At 40.5% G+C, this 20,876-nt stretch overlaps 1 protein-coding gene across 1 annotated transcript in view; it reads right to left on the reverse strand.

Moving 5' to 3' along the window:
- Nucleotides 1-6,809: 6,809 nt before the first annotated feature.
- rexo1 (REX1, RNA exonuclease 1 homolog) overlaps nucleotides 6,810-20,876 on the reverse strand; it is a 17,004-nt gene continuing 2,937 nt past the window's right edge. Inside the window, exons 2-16 of the mRNA XM_079245483.1 lie at nucleotides 19,183-20,876; nucleotides 18,980-19,081; nucleotides 18,060-18,270; nucleotides 17,752-17,900; nucleotides 17,411-17,548; nucleotides 16,975-17,098; nucleotides 16,686-16,811; nucleotides 15,069-15,209; nucleotides 14,845-14,958; nucleotides 14,630-14,703; nucleotides 11,043-11,153; nucleotides 10,805-10,920; nucleotides 10,345-10,483; nucleotides 9,751-9,871; nucleotides 6,810-7,823 (exon numbers count right to left, since the gene is read on the reverse strand). The exon at nucleotides 19,183-20,876 is cut by the window's right edge and continues 138 nt beyond it. Of these exons, the coding sequence (XP_079101609.1) occupies nucleotides 7,735-7,823; nucleotides 9,751-9,871; nucleotides 10,345-10,483; nucleotides 10,805-10,920; nucleotides 11,043-11,153; nucleotides 14,630-14,703; nucleotides 14,845-14,958; nucleotides 15,069-15,209; nucleotides 16,686-16,811; nucleotides 16,975-17,098; nucleotides 17,411-17,548; nucleotides 17,752-17,900; nucleotides 18,060-18,270; nucleotides 18,980-19,081; nucleotides 19,183-20,876 (3,449 nt within the window). The 3' untranslated portion in view covers nucleotides 6,810-7,734. The remainder of the gene's footprint in view (nucleotides 7,824-9,750; nucleotides 9,872-10,344; nucleotides 10,484-10,804; nucleotides 10,921-11,042; nucleotides 11,154-14,629; nucleotides 14,704-14,844; nucleotides 14,959-15,068; nucleotides 15,210-16,685; nucleotides 16,812-16,974; nucleotides 17,099-17,410; nucleotides 17,549-17,751; nucleotides 17,901-18,059; nucleotides 18,271-18,979; nucleotides 19,082-19,182) is intronic.

The raw sequence follows: 20,876 nt of genomic DNA on the forward strand, positions 1-20,876 counted from the left end.
TGCTAACTTCACACCCTACTACTATACTGTGATATTATAAAACATTCATATGCTGCTTTCATGCTGTATTTTTCATGATTAGATAAATGAATTACCACTTATTACCCCTCTACATAGAGCATAAAATGAACATAAATTAAATGAGTGAAATACAAAAAGATGTCTTGAACCAACTTCTTTTAGTGTAGTGAACCAAGATCTTTATTTTCAGCTCATTTTTGGACATTTTTAGTCATTTCCGTCATGATTTTAGCTGACTGTCTTTATGCAACATGTTTGCAGGAGCTGACTATGTGTGGTAAGAACGTGTTAACCCACATGATCAGAAAGAAACTACGTGGAAATAATTGCTCTTTTTTTTATATTATTTGTTTTTGGGGTTTTTTTTTTGTTGGGGGGGTTAATAGTAAATCATATTTGAGAAACTTTAACTTGAGAATATTTCTTAGATTAACCTGATAAAGCAAAATGAGAGACCATTTAAGTTGTCCACTCAGCTCTCACACAGTTTTTTTTTTTTTCATTATTGATGGAAACTGGAAGGCAGCTGTGATAAGTGTGGTTAAATAATCAGTAAATCCTCTTTTCTATTCTTTTCTTTTCTTTTCTGTTTTTGTTACTGGAAGTTATTGTTAACGTCTCCTGTTTAACAGATGTTTGATAAAGCAGCTCCATTTTTCTTAAATTACTTATCAATAGTGGAAATTTGTATTGACAAGGAGCTGTCAGAACAGGAGCTTTGTACTTGTCAGATATTTCAAAGGAAGGGCCCCTTGGACACCAAGTAGATCGATCGGCACACTAAACACAGTTGGGAAGCTTTTCAGAGCTGCAACGTTAGTCTGGGAGCATGTGGGCTGAAGAAGGGCAAGCAGGCAGAGGATCTAAAGACTTCTTCATCGGGGGAATCGATAGGGCCCGCTGGCCTTTGACCTGAGGGAGACAGGGAGAGTGGCAGCAGCAGGTCAGTCGGCCTGCTTAAGCCCCTGTGTGTGCCAGGATCACGCTGTGAAGCCTGACACTGGCCATGACACACTCAAGGCTTAAGAGTGACATTGACCTGGCTGCAAACATAGTACACACACTAAAGCTCTAACATACACACAGAGATGGGACTGGTTTAGCAAACATAATGAGGGGATGATTTTATGATAGATAAAAAACACTTAAACTCATCTTGTTTTGTTTTTTATATATACATAAAGAAGCCATGCAATTTAATTTCCTCTATTGTATGCCAGGGAACCTTAATAACTACCAATTATCTGCAGATGATATCGGTTATAACCCCTGGGAGCAGCTACAGCAGCAGATCAATGCAAGGGACTGAGTAAAGATCAGTCCTTTAATTGGGTGAGTGAGCTGTAGATTAAAGACAGACAGAAAGGGACGGGCAGCTGTGGGGTCCCTGAGGTCAAGAGCACCCGCAGTGGGCTAAACTGGGGTGTAAAGGGGAAGTCAGACCAGCAGAAATACAAACAGACCTTTATAAAGCTTTTTTTTAGCCACTGTATAAACAAAGATTGTGCTCCTCCTCTGAAAATAGTTTGTTTAAACTGAAAGTGACTGACGTTACACATCAGGCTGTCAAACATGAGGTGGTGAGAATAGTTGCTTCATGAGTACAAGTGCATTTCAAGCATCTTAAGTTTATACTGAGTGTGATGTGTGAATGTTATTTTGTTTGTTTCATTTGACCGTGATGGACTGCTGACTTGTCCAGGGTGTACCCTGCCTCTCGCCCAAAGACTGCTGGGATAGGCTCCAGCTTCCCCACAACCCTTCATTGGGTTAAGCGGTTAGGAAAATGAATGACTGTCCTTTTTTGCAGCCCTGATGTTATCCTACATACAGACTGTGGTTAGGGATAAACTGTTCCTAACTCAACATTAATTCTGCCTGCCCATTATCGTACCAACAAACCACAGCAGATGCTGACATTTGAACTGTGCTGATCATCGTTGTCTTCTGAAACCTGGAGGACATAAACATAATGATCTAAAACAAATCTATTTTTTGATCGTCAGACCACAGAACAGATTTCTACTCAACTTCAGCAAGCATTCAGGCTTTATCTTTACATTTTGCATTTTACCTTTTATTTATGAGCCCAGCAGTAAGAGTAAAAGAAAATCTGCACGCTCTAAGCTATGCAATGTGAAGTTTAAGAAAGCTTTCGGTCACTGACCTTCAGGGATCCATAGATCTGAGTGTGCAGATTATTTCAGTCCTTTTCATTTGACTATAGTCCTGCACCTCTAACAACCAGATGACCTGGTTCTTTTACTTCTACAGAAGTGTTCCTCAATCCGTGTAGAGATGTCTAATGCAGTGTTACTGAGGGAAAGAAGGTCACACACACACACATGCTACTGGCTTTTACCAGTGTTTGGTTGAAGTCTTTGACCAGCAGTGGATATCATTTAATGGAGATGATAAAACCTCTGAATTCTTATGCTGAGAAGTCCTCTCGAAATTGTTGAAATTCTGCTTGATTGAGCAACTTTTTCTCACTTTTAGTAGTGCATCAACTGCAACAACATCAAAATATGTTCCTTTTCACTATTGTCTCTACAGCAAAAGTAATAGTTTGACAGGTAAATCTTGTCTGATCCTTGGGATTGATACCTGACGCCATTTCTCAAACTGAAGGCGTTTATTTCTTCAAAGTTTTGGTGCTTGCTGACAGAAGGAAACATGATCAGTGGAAGGACATTGTAAAGGAAATATGCTCCATGAAAAGATGGACCTATTTGGACTAAAGCAGTGACCTACACAAGACTGGGCTAAGTGGAACATCATTGAGAACACTTTTCATGAGACCAGAGTAAGGAGTCGCTGATACAAACAGTGACCCCTCCTGTTCTCGCTGTGGGAAGTGTGTGTATAGAGAAATATCTGTAGAAAAAAAAAAAGGAAATACAGCATAAATCATGTCTGATCACACATCCCAAACTCCGCTGGGTTAGTTTGTTCTTAGTTCACTTGACTATTAAAACAAACAAAACAAAAAAAAAACTCTGTTTTACTATTTTCTTGAACAGTTTCAGGTCCACCTAGTACTGAGGCAGTAAAGTGTTTCTTTCCTGATGCTCTTTCAGAGATAACACTACTTTCTGTGTCCAGCATGTGGTCAGTTCAGTAGCCCAGACCCGCAGCTTTCCCCTCATGACCCCCCACTAGTTAAAGGTGATCACAGGGAGAGAGACAGAGAGGCACTAATCGAATTTGATAATGAAGACGACCCCTCTAAGCTGCTTTGCTCCACATGTTCGAAATCTCTGGAACACTCAGCGAACACTAGGAAGCCCCCCTCCCTGTCACTGCAACATTGTGTAGGTATTGATCCCTGCTAACTGGCTCTTTTTATACCTGGGGTCTGTGGCCCAGCCTTGGGAAATGCATACTGACATGTGACGGGAGGAGCTTAATAGGCAAACAAACTGAAGAAAGGATGGGCCTCTCAGTTTAGCATTCTCTCCTGTTTCTTTTCTACAAATTACACATCTGCTGAGGAAAGGAGAATTTACACTCAATGCACCTGCTGTTAAAGGAACATATAGACTGCAAGAGGCAGCTGTCACAGTGTCAGAAACTATTTGTGCAGCAGTGGAGAAGGAGGTATTCAGATCTATTGCTGCAACATGCACAAAGAACAAGTTTCAGTTTTTAAAACAAAGTTCTACTTCAATAGCAGTATTATAGAAAACTAAATGTCCTGCAATGTGGGGAAAAGGAGTTATGCAGCTAAATATGACTGCAGTTTTTTAGATTTTACTAAAGCTCATTGTGAAATGTAATGTATTCACTTCCAGCTAGTTTAGACTTTAGATTTTTGGATTCTACTTTTCTAAAGTTAAGGGACATGAAGAAATTATTTATTCTGACTACAAATATTATTTTACAAAGTTAAAATTGTAATGGTGTAAAAAGTGTGATATAAAAATCAAGCATTTGAGATAAAAGATCAGATTTTCCAGGAAGCTTAACTTCTGAGGAAAACATGGAATCAACAGTTCTTATGCCACCACTGTATGTTATTTGTTGCATACGTTTAAGTTGGCATTTTGTTCGTGGTTAGCATGGTTAGAATCGTACATTTTTCTGTTAAAATTTTCTTAGACCTCAGAGTTTGAAGCAAGCACTTGTACACAATGTAAATCTTAAAATATTGCGCTGTAGGAAAAATATCTTATAGTTCAAGCTACATTAACATATTCCTGGATCTGGATTGTATTTTTCTTTTAGTTGGGTAGGAAGTCCAGAGCACATTTCAGCCAGTTCTAATAAAGCAACTAAAAAATAATTTCTTGTCAGACACAACTATCTAAAACAAGCTTGTTTTCTTTAAATGCACCTGCAATGCATCTTTACTGATACGTCTCGGTAAATAAACATCCATTAACATAAATTCAAAGTGGCCACTAATAAAAACCCATGTGACATTGGTTGCCACCAGCAACAAGCAAAAGTAATATGGAGACACCTTAAGGATCCTAAAAAAATCATGTTTCAAAGTCTTTGTCTCTGGGACACTGGGACCCCTCTTTCTTACGAGACTCCACTGTTTCTAGTTGGGACCAAGCAGCAACCTCCGGCAGTTAAAAGTGTGCATAAAACTGCAGTTCCCCCTTCATCCTCTAGGGGCTCCAAAACAGGGTAAATCCCCATAGACTCCCATGTTATAAAGACCAACTTCACGGCAGAAATAAACATGTTTACAGCCTGGTTCAAAAATTCATTTTCGGTTCATAGGTCAGATTTACCTTCATGACAACTGTGGGGGAAGTGATTTTTTTTTTTAACTTGCCTGTTCAAAAGTAATTTAATCTCAAAATCTGGCATATTTAGGGGCGTGTCCTTTTGATTGACAGGTACCAATCTCCTGCTTCAAGTCAGAAGAACGTAGAACAACCGTGGTGTTTAGCCAGTTAACAACGTGACTTAGCTTTAGCCCGCTTTCCACCGTTAGCTGGTTAGCTTCTGTTATATCTGGGATAGATCGATTAGCTCTTAGCTACAGGCAACTTGGAGTACACTTGTCATCAATCATCCACCATGAGCCCCCCCCTAAGCTCCAACTCTTTGCCCAAATTTTATTGGGCGAGACAACACGCATCCCAAGATGGCGATGGTAGGAACCGCTTACACAGCTCTTCAGAAACCTATGGGTGACGTCATGGAGGCTACGTCCATCTTTTTAAATACAGTCTATGGTTGGGACCCCGAGGGGGGTCAAAGCCACCTCAGAAATTTCATTGACCACCCCTGTGGTCAGTCCAGTTCTGATTGGTTAATCATTAAGATCATTAACAGGGTAATAAAAGTCATTTGTCTTCGGTCTTTTGTTATTGTTTGCACTTTGCCACTATGATAGTCCGCTTTTAATCTTTAAAGTTTTGTTTCAGAGGTTTTATTGTTGTGTTCTTTAATGTTCTGGTTTTACCCTGTAAAGCACTCTTGGTTATTTTAGCTTAAATATTGTCATTAAATGCAAATCTGTTTTCAGATTTAATAGAAGGTGACAGCAAATGAACCAGGATGCGAGGTTTGAGGGTTTGTGGGTAACAATCTGATGCCGTTGAAAACAGAATCACACTTCAGACAGTAAATTCCAGCACCAACAAGAACAACTGCTATACTGCTTATTGGTTCATCTTTGAGTGTTTATTCTGCAATATCAATGTTTAAAATCTTTCTTTCCTCTGTGAGATAAAGAACTTTTTCTTTTTGATTAATATTACAAAAGGATAAACACTGTTATTTAAGGGTTCCCAGACATCTAAGGATCCTATTTCACACAATAATTTGAACTAAAGGTAATGATGCTGCTGGACAGTGTTGTTACAGATATCTACTGTTTGGCTTCCCACACTGACCTCTGTCTTATCTTGGCTGTCCCATTAAAACGTTCCTGGATATACCACATTTAGGTGTGCTACTCCTTGGCTGTCTTGTTGTGAGTCTGTTTTGCATAGGAGCTGAACTGTTGTTTAGAAAATAACTCATCTGTAAATTCTATAAATCAAAAACATGTTTTTCGGCACAAAGATACTCAGTTTTTTTTGTTGTTTTTTTTTTTATCTTTCTCAGTGGGTCACAGATTTTACCGTCTTCTTTAATACCTGATGAAATGTCTTCATGGCATGGATTCCACCAGATGCAAAGAAGTTTGGACCATATTAACACGATATGGCTGATTATGCACTTTGTTTCAACTGTGGTTGTTGCAAAGGGCTTTATAGATAAAGTTGAGTTGAGCTGATTGCACTGCATAATTTTTGTAGCTTTATCAGCTGCACATTCGTGCTGAAGTACTACTTTCCACACTCTGTGATAAGGAAGCCTGCTGAACTTACTGTCATGCTTATTAGCAAAATCTGAAACCCTTGATTTTGAAATCTGGTCATAAAAGGTTACAGATGTTTAGCATTAATATTCAATTAATTGATTTGAACAGTGTTCCTTTTAGCGTATTCAGTGAGTATATGAATATATGGAAACAGCACAAACTAGATAAAGGTACTAGTAAAAGTACATGTACCTGTAGTATAAGTACTCTATTTCTGTATAACAAGTAGAGGCAGAAAGCAGGGTAAAGGTAAATATATCCTGAAAGGACAAAGGGGAAGCAGAGGTCCATAACTGCATTAACATTTTACAAGTTGTGAAAGGAGGAAGTTTGACAACGTTAAAACAGACCAATCACTTCTTTTAACTAGTATCATTTAATAGAAAAAGATAAACAACCAAAAAATAAACAAATACAAATGAAACCGCTTTCAGCTTATTTACAGCTCTCCGGTACATTTTCTTTCTTTGTCAACATAAAACGTCATAGGTTAGACGATAAGAGCTCGCAATTACTAACCCAGGCCTGGTGAAAACACTGATCCTAGTTTATGAAAGAATATCTGTTATCAAAAAGATTCCTGTTTGGTGCCATGCACTGAAAATGACACAGACAGTTGTGGCTATAATCTGAATTTTGCCTGAACTACAACGTACGGTCACTGACTAAATCAGATAAGGTAGCATCAGAGGTTCTATATGTCCTCTTACTGTCGTTTATATGATCAAGTATTAAAGGATTTGTCAGGTTTAAGAGCTAAATGACAAACTTGATAAGAACTGCCACATAGATGGTGCATTAGTTACAAGAAACTTGGTGAAAGTGAAAAATACGAGTGCATTTACATAGCAGTGTTCAACAGACTAAGACATCAATGCACTAAGAAGTAACATGTTCTTCGTGAGAAGTGAATGCATCAGAACACACATGAGGTACTCAGACTTGGACCCCATACGATGACAGCATTTCTATCATAGTGCAAGTTAGGCTGAACATTCAGCCCTGCATGTGTATTATATTAATCATCAATGCCCCTGCTTTTTAAGAAGTTCTTCAACAGAAATACTCTCATTTGTAAATGCTTGAGGCCATAAAAGAAGACACAGCTCAAATAAACAAATTGCTTTTTGTTAACATAATTTAGAACTGAAGTATCAAGAGGCAAATGAAAACATAGCTAATTTCTGTTCCTATTGCTGTAAAGGTGCAGAGAGCTCCCCTCCGACCAACAGTGCTACTGCACTCATCTCTTCCCAGTCATCCTTCACTGTGACTGTGAGCTAAACTCTCTGAGAGAAAGTGCATGTTTCTGAAACTCCCGCATCTCCCTGCAACCTACATGAAGGCCAGACGTTGTACTGATACAGGTGGAGGGTCAGAGGTCATCTTTTGACCTTTGCATCCTCTTTAAGCTTCCAGATCATGAGCTCCATGCAGGCGGATGCATCTTCACTCGAGTCGTGGCCCTCCACTGGAAACACAAAGACAATTATCTCAGCACTGCGTTCTTCTTAAGTTACAACAGAAAGAAAGTTCAGAATATACTGAAAAAGAAATGTGAAAACGCTGATCGTATTTCTGGTTCAAGCCACATGTAGCACCTAAAACATAAGACACCGACTGGAGGGTGGGATTCGCAATCCAAGTCGCCTCTAATACAACCTCCAGCAGAAATGACAGAGGCAAAATAAAAAAAAATCTTACAGACTCACAGTAGAGCTCTTCAACATGTGTGTTTCCCTTTAAGTATGCCTTTGCATTCACTGAAACTTAATTTCACAACATATATTTTAACTACAAAAGACAAAAAAAAAACTAATCAATCACACAGAAAACATGAAAAATTGATGAAGGAACTGAATTAGGAATTAAAAATAAGGTTTGAAAATTACCTCTTGAGAAATTTTTGTTTACTTTTAGTCAGACCTTAATACTTGAAGGGCATAAACACATTTCTATTTTATCTGTTACTGAAGAATAAATATAAACAGCGACATCTGTTGGTGGGTTGGGCACAATGCAGTTAATAAAGCCAACAAGTTTAGGCGGCACTGAAAGCTGGTAGGTAATCCAGCTCAGAGACTTTTTTTTTTTTTTTTTTTTTTTACTCTGGGTGAAGTGGTTCCTCATCCTGATAATAGTTTATACATTTTGTAACCATGAACAATAAGAAATATAGTTAGACGCCTCAGTTTAAATCTGTAAAAACTCTGAACAATCAAAACGTTTGGGCCAAATTGAAGTTGTTCATTTCTTATTTTTCGTAAGCTTCTTCTCCTGGCTCCCCTCCTCCTCCTCCCACAGCTCGTACCTGATTCAACACCCTGCTAATAAATAGAGTGTTAAGATGAAAATACAAAGTAGTGAAGAAGAAACTAGGAAGGAAGACATGGCTGAAAAAACGCAGGAAGGATTTCCCGACCCAAACTGCAAACTAGAAAAACACTCGGAGAGCACAAACCTCCGAAAGGCTTTAAAAAATTCCTGGATCTAAACGGTGATCCGGATCACCTTCAAAATTAAATCAGTTCTTCCTTTTCACATTTCCAACAACTCCTGAAAATTCAATTAAAATCTGTCCATAACTTTTTTAATTATCTTGAACACAAACAGATAAACGCCGGTAAAAACAACCTCCTTGGGGGAGGTAAGAAAAAAGCCTTAACAGAATTAATCCTTGACAGAGACTTAAAGCTACTAAGAGATCATAAAGCTAAATAATGACGCTAACACTGCAGACTGATTCTGCATTCATTCAGGTAGAGATGAAGATTAGAAATCTACTCTCTAGACATCCTGTTTTGTTACCTTTGACATGTAAATAAGTCACACAAAACTAAACATGAATAAATGAAGATAAATCAGTTTTTCATCAATTTCCTAAAAAGATTCAGTTTAGTTTTATACATGTCACATATTTAATAATCCAGGTCGTATCTGTACAGACTGGTGAACAATTTCTCAGCACTTCACATTTACATAGTGAATTATTTTACTTATTGTTAGCAGCACTGTTATTTTTCAGTGACTAGAGATTTAAGCTGTTGGTATCAGATGCTCCTTGGCTGGGATGAGACTAAATAAATCTCTACCACTAGGAAGCTAAGGCTCTTGAGTTTTGAGTTGTGTATGCCGTTCCAGACTACAACCGTAGTTGTAGCTGTTGATTCGGTAAACACTTATCTCCTTTTAGCCAGTGCAATTTATTTCTGAAGCCACACTTTACTCCACTTGTAGAAGATCCTACCACAAAAACTGTCCACAAGGGTGAAGTAAAAGCAGACCAGTTAAATAGTTGGCCTACAACAACTCCTTCAATCATAAAAAAAACTGTTTTATGTGAAAACTGAAGGATTTTAAAGAGTTAAACAATTCATTCTTTCTCGTTCACTTCTCACCATTGTCCTGGATGATGCGTTTAAGGTGATCAGCCATCAGGTTCTTCAAGGCACGTTTGTAGGGCAAACCAAGGCGGTGAGGAAACACGATGGCCGTGTCTATGACTGAACTGTGGATGAGCTGAAATAATGATAGAAAATGAGTGATATCGAAAGGTTTTGATTTTTTCTTTTCACTTATTCGACAGAAAACCACGACACAAAGTGATTATTCCATTAATGCTAGAACTGACTTGAGAGATTAATGTTTTTGTGTCCTTATGTTTTTTAGGATACCATAATAAATCAAAGAAACAAAAGACACCAGAACTCCCTCTGTAGTGCCTTTAATACTGTGTTCATAAGGAAGAATTGCTTCTATTAAACAGAATTTAATTTCTGTGCTGAAGCAGAACTTCATCTTTCTTGCCAAAACTAAAACTGAAAAGTTGAGATTCTGCTGCAAAATTAAGAAAAATCCCATAAAAAAGATACATCTCTCATTATCAAATGGTGAAGAGCAGAAAGATGAATTGCACATTTGATAACTTGCTCTTTATCATTCTGCTAATAAACCACCTCTAAGAAGAAGAAGAAGCTGAAGGAGAGCCTTACCTTCAGAGCGAGGAGGTCACTCTCCAGACTGTGTCCGATCAGGATGGATTCAGCGCTGAACATACTGAGCAGCACAGCCTGAACATCTCTCAGGGTGATGGTGGTGCTCTCCAAGTCCTCCTCTGTCACACCTGAAAATCTGTTCAACGTGGAGATCGTGTGTAGTAACTGCTTATAAGACCACAAATACACAACTTTCTCAATGCAGGTCCTCAGGACCCACTGCCCTGCTTGTTTTAGAGGTGGCTGTACTTTAAGCCTGAGTAAAATGAATGTCTGGTTAACAGGCCGCCAGACAATTTGATGAGGAAGTACATTAATCTTAAACAGTTGTGTTGGAGCAGGAACACATCTAAAACAGGCAGTGGGTCCTGAGCACCTAGACTCAGAAACACGGATTTAGAGTGAGGTAGAACAAAAACTCTTTCCACTAGCTGGCACAGTGGCTGAGTGGATTTACCGCGTATTGTAGTCCACCACTTTGCTCTCAGGTTTGACAAACGTGTCGTAGATAACTTTCATCTCAGAGTCGATGACCGTCACCCTCGTCAGCTCCAGACCTTGCTTTGTGTAACACTGTTTCCACACGCAGGAAAAAAATGTGACAGAATTAATAACGAGATTTAAAAAAAATACTGAGGAACAATTCTCACATGAAACATTAATCAAAGTTTCGACAGCTTCAGCGTGGGATTCACCATCTCACAGTCCAAAGCAAACACTCCTGCGTTTCCATCAGGCGGCAGAAGTTTGCTGAATGTCGAAACGTAGCCATCAAGTGACTCTTTCCGCCCATCTTGAACATGTTGCTGTGAGGACAGGAAGCATTTTAAACCAGATAATCATCTTTAATAATAAACAAATAAGGACATTAGCATGGTGTGGAAATTAGGGAAAGTATTTCTATATTTAACAAGAAATTACAGTAAAAAAAAAAAAAGAATATGGATCTACCCAGCCAAACATGGACAAAATAAAATATCAGTTTAATAATAAACAGGTTTTCTGTGTTAATCGTGTGACCGTTTACTTAACAATGCTACTTGTAATGATTAGCTTCTTGATAAATAAGAGTTAAGGTCTGAACTCGGTTGTGTCCAAGCCGTGTATAAATGGGCCCGGCTCATGCCCAGGAACAGCTGGGATAGGCTCATGCTCATTAAAACTCTGTCTATGATAACATGGGAATGCAAAACAGATGAATGGATGATAAATCTCTAAGCCCTATTAATTCTGACCATGTCATATTGAAATATGCTTGTTCCACAAAGAAAGAGAAAAAAGAAAGGGATTTTCAATGGAAAAACTTGTTTACTTAAAGTGTTGAAGTAATACTTCATATCTTAGACAGATAAAGTAGCTGAATCCACACCTGACCTACAGAGATAACTCCAGATTATAACATTGCCTCCAGAGAATTATATGGTGGGCAGCAGGTATGATGGCAGCAGCACTTCATCCACCAAATTGTTTGGGGAAAATCTGGACTCAAACATGCATGACCCCTTCCCATTGCTCCAGATCTCAGTTTTCATGCTACCAAACAAGCTGAAGAATGAATTTAAATTAGTCCAAGTAATGAGACGTTTTCTTGAAACGACACGGCTGCTGTGTCCCAGTACCTTTGCATTGGAAGTGTGGAAATGCATCCGTTTTGTGAACAATGCTTTGAGATCTGTTGATTTCCATCGTCCCATTTTACACATGCACTGCTTTTCATTAACCTGGTGGCAAATCAGTGTGTTGGTGTCGTGTTTGAACAACCCACAAGGTGAATCAGACCCTTTAACACATTCATATCACACAGCATAAGTGTGAATGAGTGCATTTACATTAATGGACAGGCACATACAGGAGTTGTGGGTAAATCTGACATCTATTCAGACGAATGTGACATATTAAATACACAACAGCGCTGTTGTGATAAAACTTTCCAAAGTTTTATCTACAGCAAATAACTGCAGCACTGATTTTAAGATAAGAATGGCGCTGGATCTTTTGCGACGATGCAGCTTCTCTTCTAAAACCCTGCGGTGATGGTATGAAGAGGTGTCCTCAGAGGAAATAAATGTCAAATTTGTCTCACACTGATAATGGATTTGCTGCTACTGTGTAGTGCAATTAAAAGCTAACACTGACTGTTCAACAAGCTTAAACATGTAGACAATATTTTCAACCACTTCCACCCACAACTGCAGTGTTTAATGCGTCACTGAAAACTCTGCAAGCTCTTATGAATTATTATGGCTTCATGACTTGTTAGAAATGTGTCAAGGTCTACAGCAGCCTAAAGCTACAGCCTACACTAAATAAGCTCACATAAATCGCAAGTATTTAACACACTGGCTCTTTCCTTCACCTCACAGGCATGTCTGAATGAAGGCTGAGAGGCTTTAATGGAAATGTGGCCAATATGTGAATAACTGAACCAACGCTGTCATTTTTGTTGCTTTCCATTATACAGTACAACACAGACGGGATAATTACTTCTTTTCCGTTAAACTCATATCATCTCGCTGTGGGCAGGTTTGTCAGTGCAGAACAACTTTGCTTTGTACTATGCATCACTTCTAAGTAGCTTTTTCATTTTGGAATGAAGATATTTGTTTTAAAATACTGTTGTACAACAAAAGGCTGCCGCAATGTGAGTGAAACGTCCAAATGATTAATAAAAATCAATCACATATACCCATCCATCCACTCATCTTCTGCCACTTATCCGGGGTCGGGTCGCGGGGGCAGCAGCCTAAGCAGGGAAGCCCAGACTTCCCTCTCCCCAGCCACATCTGCCAACTCTGCGGGGGGGATCCCGAGGCGTTCCCAGGCCAGCCGAGAGATGTAATCCCTCCAGCGTGTCCTGGGTCTTCCCCGGGGTCTCCTCCCAGAGGGACGTGCCTGGAACACCTCACCAGGGAGGCGTCCAGGAGGCATCCTGACCAGATGCCCGAGCCACCTCAACTGGTTCCTCTCGATGCGGAGGAGCAGCGGCTCTACTCTGAGCCCCTCCCGGATGACTGAGCTCCTCACCCTATCTCTAAGGGAGAGCCCGGCCACCCTGCGGAGGAAACCCATTTCAGCCGCCTGTATACGAGATCTCGTTCTTTCGGTCACGACCCACAGCTCATGACCATAGGTGAGGGTAGGAACGTAGATCGACTGGTAAATCGAGAGCTTCGCCTTCTGGCTCAGCTCCTTCTTCACCACGACAGACCGGCGCAGAGTCCGCATTACTGCAGACGCCGCACCGATCCGTCTGTCGATCTCACGCTCCATCCTTCCCTCACTCGTGAACAAGACCCCGAGATATTTAAACTCCTCCACTTGAGGCAGGACCTGACTCCCGACCCGGAGAGGGCAATCCACCCTATTCCAGCTGAGGACCATGGTCTCAGATTTGGAGGTGCTGATTCTCATCCCTGCCGCTTCACACTCGGCCGCGAATCGCTCAAGCGAGAGCTGGAGATCACGACCAGATGAAGCCAACAGGACCACGTCATCCGCAAAAAGCAGGGACCCAATCCTGAGGCCACCAAGTCGGATCCCCTCAACACCTCGGCTGCGCCTAGAAATTCTGTCCATGTAAGTTATGAACAGAATCGGTGATAAAGGGCAGCCTTGGCGGAGTCCAACCCTCACCGGAAATGAATCTGACTTACTACCGGCAATGCAGACCAAGCTCTGACACCTGTCGTACAGGGACCGGACAGCTCGTACAAGGGGGTCCGGTACCCCATACTCCCGGAGTACCCCCCACAGGAGCCCCCGGGGGACACGGTCGAACGCCTTCTCCAGGTCCACAAAGCACATGTAGACTGGTTGGGCAAACTCCCATGCCCCCTCCAGGACCCCAAAGAGAATATAGAGCTGGTCCACTGTTCCGCGACCAGGACAAAAACCACACTGCTCCTCCTCAATCCGGGATTCGACTCTCCGGCGGACCCTCCTCTCCAGATACACCCCATCTTCCTAATTACCTCTGACAAGGCAGAGGTCAGCTATTCAGCTTGTCTGCTAGTAACATAACTCAAAACTAATAAGCTGTTCCTGACAGCAACGTTACATAAATACAATCAGCTTTAAAAACTACTGCTTGTGTCTGAAATCATGCCTTCAGAACATCACACCGATCAAACTGTTTGATTCTTGATAATAATTGCTACAAATCTGAAACACAGCAACATGTGAACCTTGCTTTTTTATTTCAACACTAATCAACAATAATTTTAAAAAAAAAAACCCTTTTGAGCATCCTGACATGTCATGTTGTGCTCTGTTCTGATAATACCTTGGCCATTTGGCATCCTGGAGCTCCCACAGTGGCAGTGCAGCAGCTATAGGTGGTCTCCCAGCCCCCAGCAACTGGAAGAAAAGAAAACACAAGACCAAAAGAAACAGATCAAAAAGTAAAATAAAAAAGACTTGCAATGAAGAATGAAAAAAGAGGTGAAGTGGATCATTTCATCTTTAGCAGTTTCTACAGCAGTGCTAATGGGGGTTCACCTTTATGTCGCCGTAATCGACCCCAGTGAAAGTTACATTCCTCTTTCCGCACACAGTTGCCGTTGACATTGACCTTATACTCTGCACCGCAGCGACAGCATATCTTGGTGAATGCTGGAAAACATCAGAGTCCTTCAGTTGGAACGTAAATTAAGCGCTGGGTCATTTGTATCAGTGTTGTTATAAACTCCATCATGTTGTAAAGAGTCTTGCAAGTTACTCACGGTCTGCTATGACCTTTTTCTCTGGGAGGTTGTAAATGACTGCTTTGCCTGAAGCCTCAGGGTTTGTCCTGGGGTATCCATGTTCCTGCAGCTGCTCCTCTGTCATCAAGTATGCCTTCAGCTTCCTGTACAGAGTGGCTCCTACAGGGAGACAAAGACCGCTAAATATCGATACAGTAAAGTCTGCACTGAAAATGTGAACAGGCAGAAGCACCGAAAGGCTGCATGAATGGCAGAAAGTGATTAGAATTTCTGAAATACTGAAGAAATGTTCAGCATGATCTGCAGGAGGCTGAATGCCACCGTCTTTTTTCTGACGGCTTCCAAGACGAGAGTGGAAAAAAACATAAAAGCCCAATTCCAGCTTTTTTATTTAGGCCACTTTTAGAGTGCTTTTAGATAAAAGTATATTATGCTGGAGTTGTCAGTGTCACTTATTTTCTAATCATGTGAGCAGAAATTCTGTCAGCCTGGTGAGCAGGAAAATGAAATAGTTCAGCTCATGTCCCTCTAGCCACAGCTGTACACGCTATGTCACACAAACTGTGACAACAAGAAAATAAAAGCCCACTGTGGGAGCAGATCAGCCACAGGAAAATGACTTTTGCTGGTAAGCTTTCTAATCGCTGCATGTGTGTCTTTAAACCCCACCTTTACCGTAGCGCTTACACCCATGAAACACAGAGTTTAAGTGTCCACCAAAAGCCTATCAAAGCACTTTTATAGCAAAAAACAAACAAGTTTTATTTATTATGTCAACTATTTCATTTTTTGCCTTATTTAAAATGGACCATTGTTTTTTTTACAGCCTTGTAATTTGTTTTTAATCTTTTTTTTTAAATAAAATGTATTTATTTAATTTAACATCTTGGTTTTTATAGTACATTAATAAATTATATTGAAGGTAAAATCTTTGAACCCTTCTTGAGTGCACAGTTAAAATCTGCTCGTTTCACTCTGATCTCATGAGAAATAGTCACACAGTCGTCTTATTTGTTTGGCTTTTCTGCTCAAAAACGGTTTAAGCAAAGATGAAATGAGAAAATATCTTCTTTTTTGGCCCGAGGACCAGATGAACTCCCTTTAGAAACCCTGCTGTGCCCAGCAAGTTTAAACTTTAAGGATTTATCAGTTTATTTCTTTGTTTTTCAGTGAAACTCAATACTTGTTTCAGTAAAGCTGTGTTGTTGTAGGCATCTCTCTGCAGATGCTAGGTCATGGGACAGGTAGTTGGCCGCATACAACATCCTAAGATTGTCACATGGTGACAGTATTTCCACAGTTTCACAGTTCCTGTTAAACAACTTCAACAGAGTAAACAACAATTCATACGTTTCCACTTGACACAAAGATCCTTTGAGTATTTTTTTTTTCTCTTTTCAACTCGCTCCCTCTTGAGCTTTTAATTTTTGTCAGAGGTAACGCCAGTGTTTTTCTGTTTTAAATGATCCGATCATGTGACAAATGGAAAAACTGGCTGAGGTGTAAAGAACAACATATGGAAATAAATAAGTTAATCATTATTTTCACAGCAATTTCTGAGAAAGAAAAGAATAATTATGATCCTCAATGTGATCATGAATAAGACTTAAAACAGAAATAGGACTTCATTCTCACCAATGAGCTTCTCCTCCTGCTGTTTACCCGACCTGTTGACAGTGAAGCTGGTTGTGGCTGCAAGACGACCCCCTAAAACCTCCTCGTGGGACAGTGCCCTCCTTTTAGCTGCAGACCCAGATTCCTCTGCAGAAAACACATGGAAAATTCTGGTCCACTGAAATTTATACAACCGTCCCATTTCTGCAATGCCAATGTGGGGACATAAACTTAGCAGAACAAATAGTTTTCTCCACATACCAACATGACATACAGTGCATGTTAGTGTACAACAACAGGGGCTACATACTGGTGGCAGACGATGGACATGAACTGCTCTTGCCCCGGAGCTTCTTCAGTGTGTTTACAGCTACGTTGAGGTAGATGTTCTTACTGCTACTGCGTTCATACACCAGCCTCTCCTCATCAAGGGCCTGAAAACAAATAAAGTTCAAATTTCAGCTTTAGTTGAACTAAACTGGTTAAGTGATCACCTGATCTACGGAGGCTACAGCTCCTCAGCACAGTCGTCCCATGTTTGAATCCTGTCCTGTTGTCCCATGTTGCATGTTAGCCCCACCCCCCTCTGTCACCTGAATATTCATCTGGAAACTAGACATTCTTGCTTATTAGTGGAAAATAAACCTTTTAAATCTGTAATAGATGCTGATAAACAAAAACATGAATCTTTCTAAGTCCAACTCTTACAGCAGCTGAGGGTCCGAATGAAGAAAAGATGTTCATACCATCAGGAACGCCGCCTCCTCTGATGAGCAAAATTTGACGCATTCATCGATGAAAGTGTTGAGGTAGCGCTGGCGGATGTTTGTGGGAACTTTGGCCCCAAATTCAGTGGGGATAACAGGACGTCTCATTGAAGTGCTCTAAAAGAGGGAAAAGCCAAGAAAGGATTGATTTAGTAGATTAATCAAACAATGCAGTGATGGTTCATCTTTTCACTGAAGAATGTTTGCAGACAAAAACAGAATAAGATGAAAAAATAAAACAACTTGGAAATTTCAACATATAAAAGACACAAAAGTGACCAAACTGACCAGAAAATAGAAAAAAAAAAGGTTTTCCAAACCTTTATGGTGGGTGTGTGTGCCATCCTCTTCTGTGTAGCTGTAGATGAGGTCTTTGACAAAATGCCTGCAGTAGTTTGGGCCCTGACACCCTGAAGGGTGTGACTGGGGGATGATACCTGACTGGCAGCTGGTTTATTATCTGCAGGACCTGGTATATGAACATACACACACACACACGCACGCACGCACGCACACACACACACACGTGTGTTATTTGAGTATTTAATATCAATTGTAAATTATATGAGAACTTTATTAAGTCGTTCATTACTTAGCAGTTCTATCAGAGCCTCTAGATAACTCATACCTGTCTTAGAGGATGATATGTGCGGGTTAGGACGGTGAGCTATTCTCTTTTTCTCTCCAGAAAAGCTGGGGCTTGAGCTCTGCGAGGCAGCTTTGACCGAAGCAGAGAGCTGAGCAGCTTGCTGCTGTGCCATCTGCATTCGCTGGTAGCAGACCTCTTGGGCTGTTGGTCTCTTATACGGCCGTACTACCGTCTTAGAAGGTGCATCAGGCTGAAAAAGAGGAAATTTGATTTTAAAATGAAGTGGTGTGACAATAATAGAAAGGGATTATGTGGACTGGCAAACCCCGACCAATTATTTTTATGTCTTGTTTTCATTCTTCATTTCCTCATTTGCTACTTCCTGAAATCCTATTTGTACCGAGAGTGAAAGCAGGTTATGATTTAATAAGCAAAGTGTTTTTCCTTCACTCTTTATCCTACCCTCAATGTTTTACATTACAGATCTTACTTTCATTGGTAAAGACAACATCCTTCTCATCAGTTATTCCTCTTCCACTGAATAATGTTAATGTTACAATTGTTTTATATAAAAACTCTCCTGTTAATGTTTACCTCATATGTACTCACTCTTTAAAGAAAGAGCTTCATAATCACTCAAACAATCAATTAGTCAACCTCTTGAAGCCATTTTTGTCTAATATTCCAGGTTTTTTTTCCTCTAAAATATGGTTATTTTCCAGTTGCTTCTGCTCCGTAACAATAATGAATATCTTAAAGAGATTTGGAGATTGGACATTTAGTAATGGCAGTAATGTTAGCAACATGACCAAGCACATCAAATATAAGTAGTAATTTAACAATAATGCTTTCAGTCATCACTAACCAATGCTCAGCTACATGTGATATTGTGGGTTAGCAGAAAGTAATGCACACACCACTGACAGACGACACTGTGATGTTTAAGGCGACAAACTTACATTTCCTTTGGCAACAAAATGAGACACTCTCTTCTTTTGACCAGGGAAAAGAGTGGTTAAAGTGCTATCCGTGCTTTTCTCCTCCTCTGAATCCCGAGAAGGCTGAAAGGGCACAGCACAGCGTGGCAATTCAAATTCAGACATTAGGAAACAGTATTGGTTAAATGAAGAAAAAGAAGTAAAACCCAGGAGAAGTAAAGTACCTGCTTCGCTTGCCTTCCCTTGTCTTCCCTCTTCACATCTTTGGATTCGTTAAAGATCCTTAAACACTCCTCCATGGGATCTGAGTCAAAGTCCAGATCATCCTGAAAACTGGAAAAGTCCATTTCAGCACTGCCATCCTCATCCCGACCAGTCCTGCTGGGTTCCATGTTGTGATCGTCCTCATCCTCAGAGGAAGATGGAGTCCGTTCTGAAGCTTTCCTTTTGTTCAGACGTCCCCTCTTCAATGCATCAGCTGATTTTCTCACCAAGACTTCCTCCACCTCATCGTCATAATCCACCTCCACTGGTTCAGCCTCGTCTGGACTCTCGTCTCCAAACAGGTCTGCATGGCTCAGACTCAGATTCTGCTTTTTGTCCTCGAGTCTCTTCCCGTTTGATGACTTTGTGCTTGGCTTCACTTTATCTTTACTGTTTGCTGAACTTCCTCTACTGCTGCTAGAAGGGCTTTTACTCATTTTCTTTAAGTCTTTTTCTCTTTTACTGCTGTCAAGTTTACCATTTTTGTGTTGGTGGTCCCTATTCTTGCTGTGCTCTCTTTCTTTCTCTGACGTTTTGAGTTTTTTGCTTTCTCGCACATCTTTCTCGTGACTGCTTGAGTCTCTTTTCACTTTTTCAACTGTCTTGATCTTATCATTACTTCTCTTGTCATCTCTACCTTCCTTCTTAACTTTATCAGAAGTCTTTGCCTTTAATGTTTTTCTCCTATCATCTTTCTTCTCTTGACTCTTGTTCTCCTTCTTCGCAGAGTCCTGACTGGAGCAATTTATTGACCCTTTGTCTTTACTACTATTGCCAGTACTCTTCTTACTACTGGATGATTTGTTTACTTCTTTTTCAAGTTTAAACACTTTCTCAGTTTTGCCACTTTTCCCATGGCTAGTTTGATCCGCAGTCCTCTTTTTTACTATGTTTTCCTTCTGTTTAACATTTTCTAACACGTCAGGGTTCTGTACCAGCTCATTCCTCTGTGTCAGCGCATTTTGCAAACTTTCAGTCCTCTCTTTTCTGTCCTTCCCCAAAGCACCTCCAGTGGACCCAATGATGCCTTTTCTTTGCTGGAGATTACTAAGAGAGGTGGGTCGGTACTCCGTTCCAGAACTCTCCCCATCAGAGTCCGAAATGGTATATTTTTTTACGTCTACACTTGGCTGGCATGGTTTTTTCAAAGCTACAACACACTCTTCATCTGATAAATCAGGTCCTGGTAACTTGGGTGTCCTGCATGATTCCATCTTAACAACTTGTGGACCCTCTTCCCTCTTGCTTTTCACTGTGATTCCAGCAGAGTAATTGGACAGTGGGTCATATTCCATATCTGTAGATGGTCTAGAATTGTCGACCGTGTATTTTCCCTTAGAAGAGGACGTGCTGTTTGAATATTTTGGGCTAGGGGGATCAGAAGGGACTTGATGCATGTGTGTCTTTTTCAGTGAAGTAGGAACATATTCCATCGAGTTCATATTTTGCCCTTGAATGTCTGAATCCAAGGTGTACTTGCTGCAGCCAGGTGTGGGGTTATACCCTCCAGATGTGATCTGATAACTCCCAGGATCATAGGCCAAGTGTGAACCCGCTGTTCGACTTTTAACATCTTCCGATGAGGATAAATTGGTACCATCACTCGGATTGTATGGTTCATCTCCAATTCGAGAGAGTTTTCTCTTCTCCCTCT

The sequence above is a fragment of the Telmatherina bonti genome, assembly GCF_933228915.1.
Source record: "Telmatherina bonti genome assembly, chromosome: 8".
Taxonomy (NCBI): domain Eukaryota; kingdom Metazoa; phylum Chordata; class Actinopteri; order Atheriniformes; family Telmatherinidae; genus Telmatherina; species Telmatherina bonti.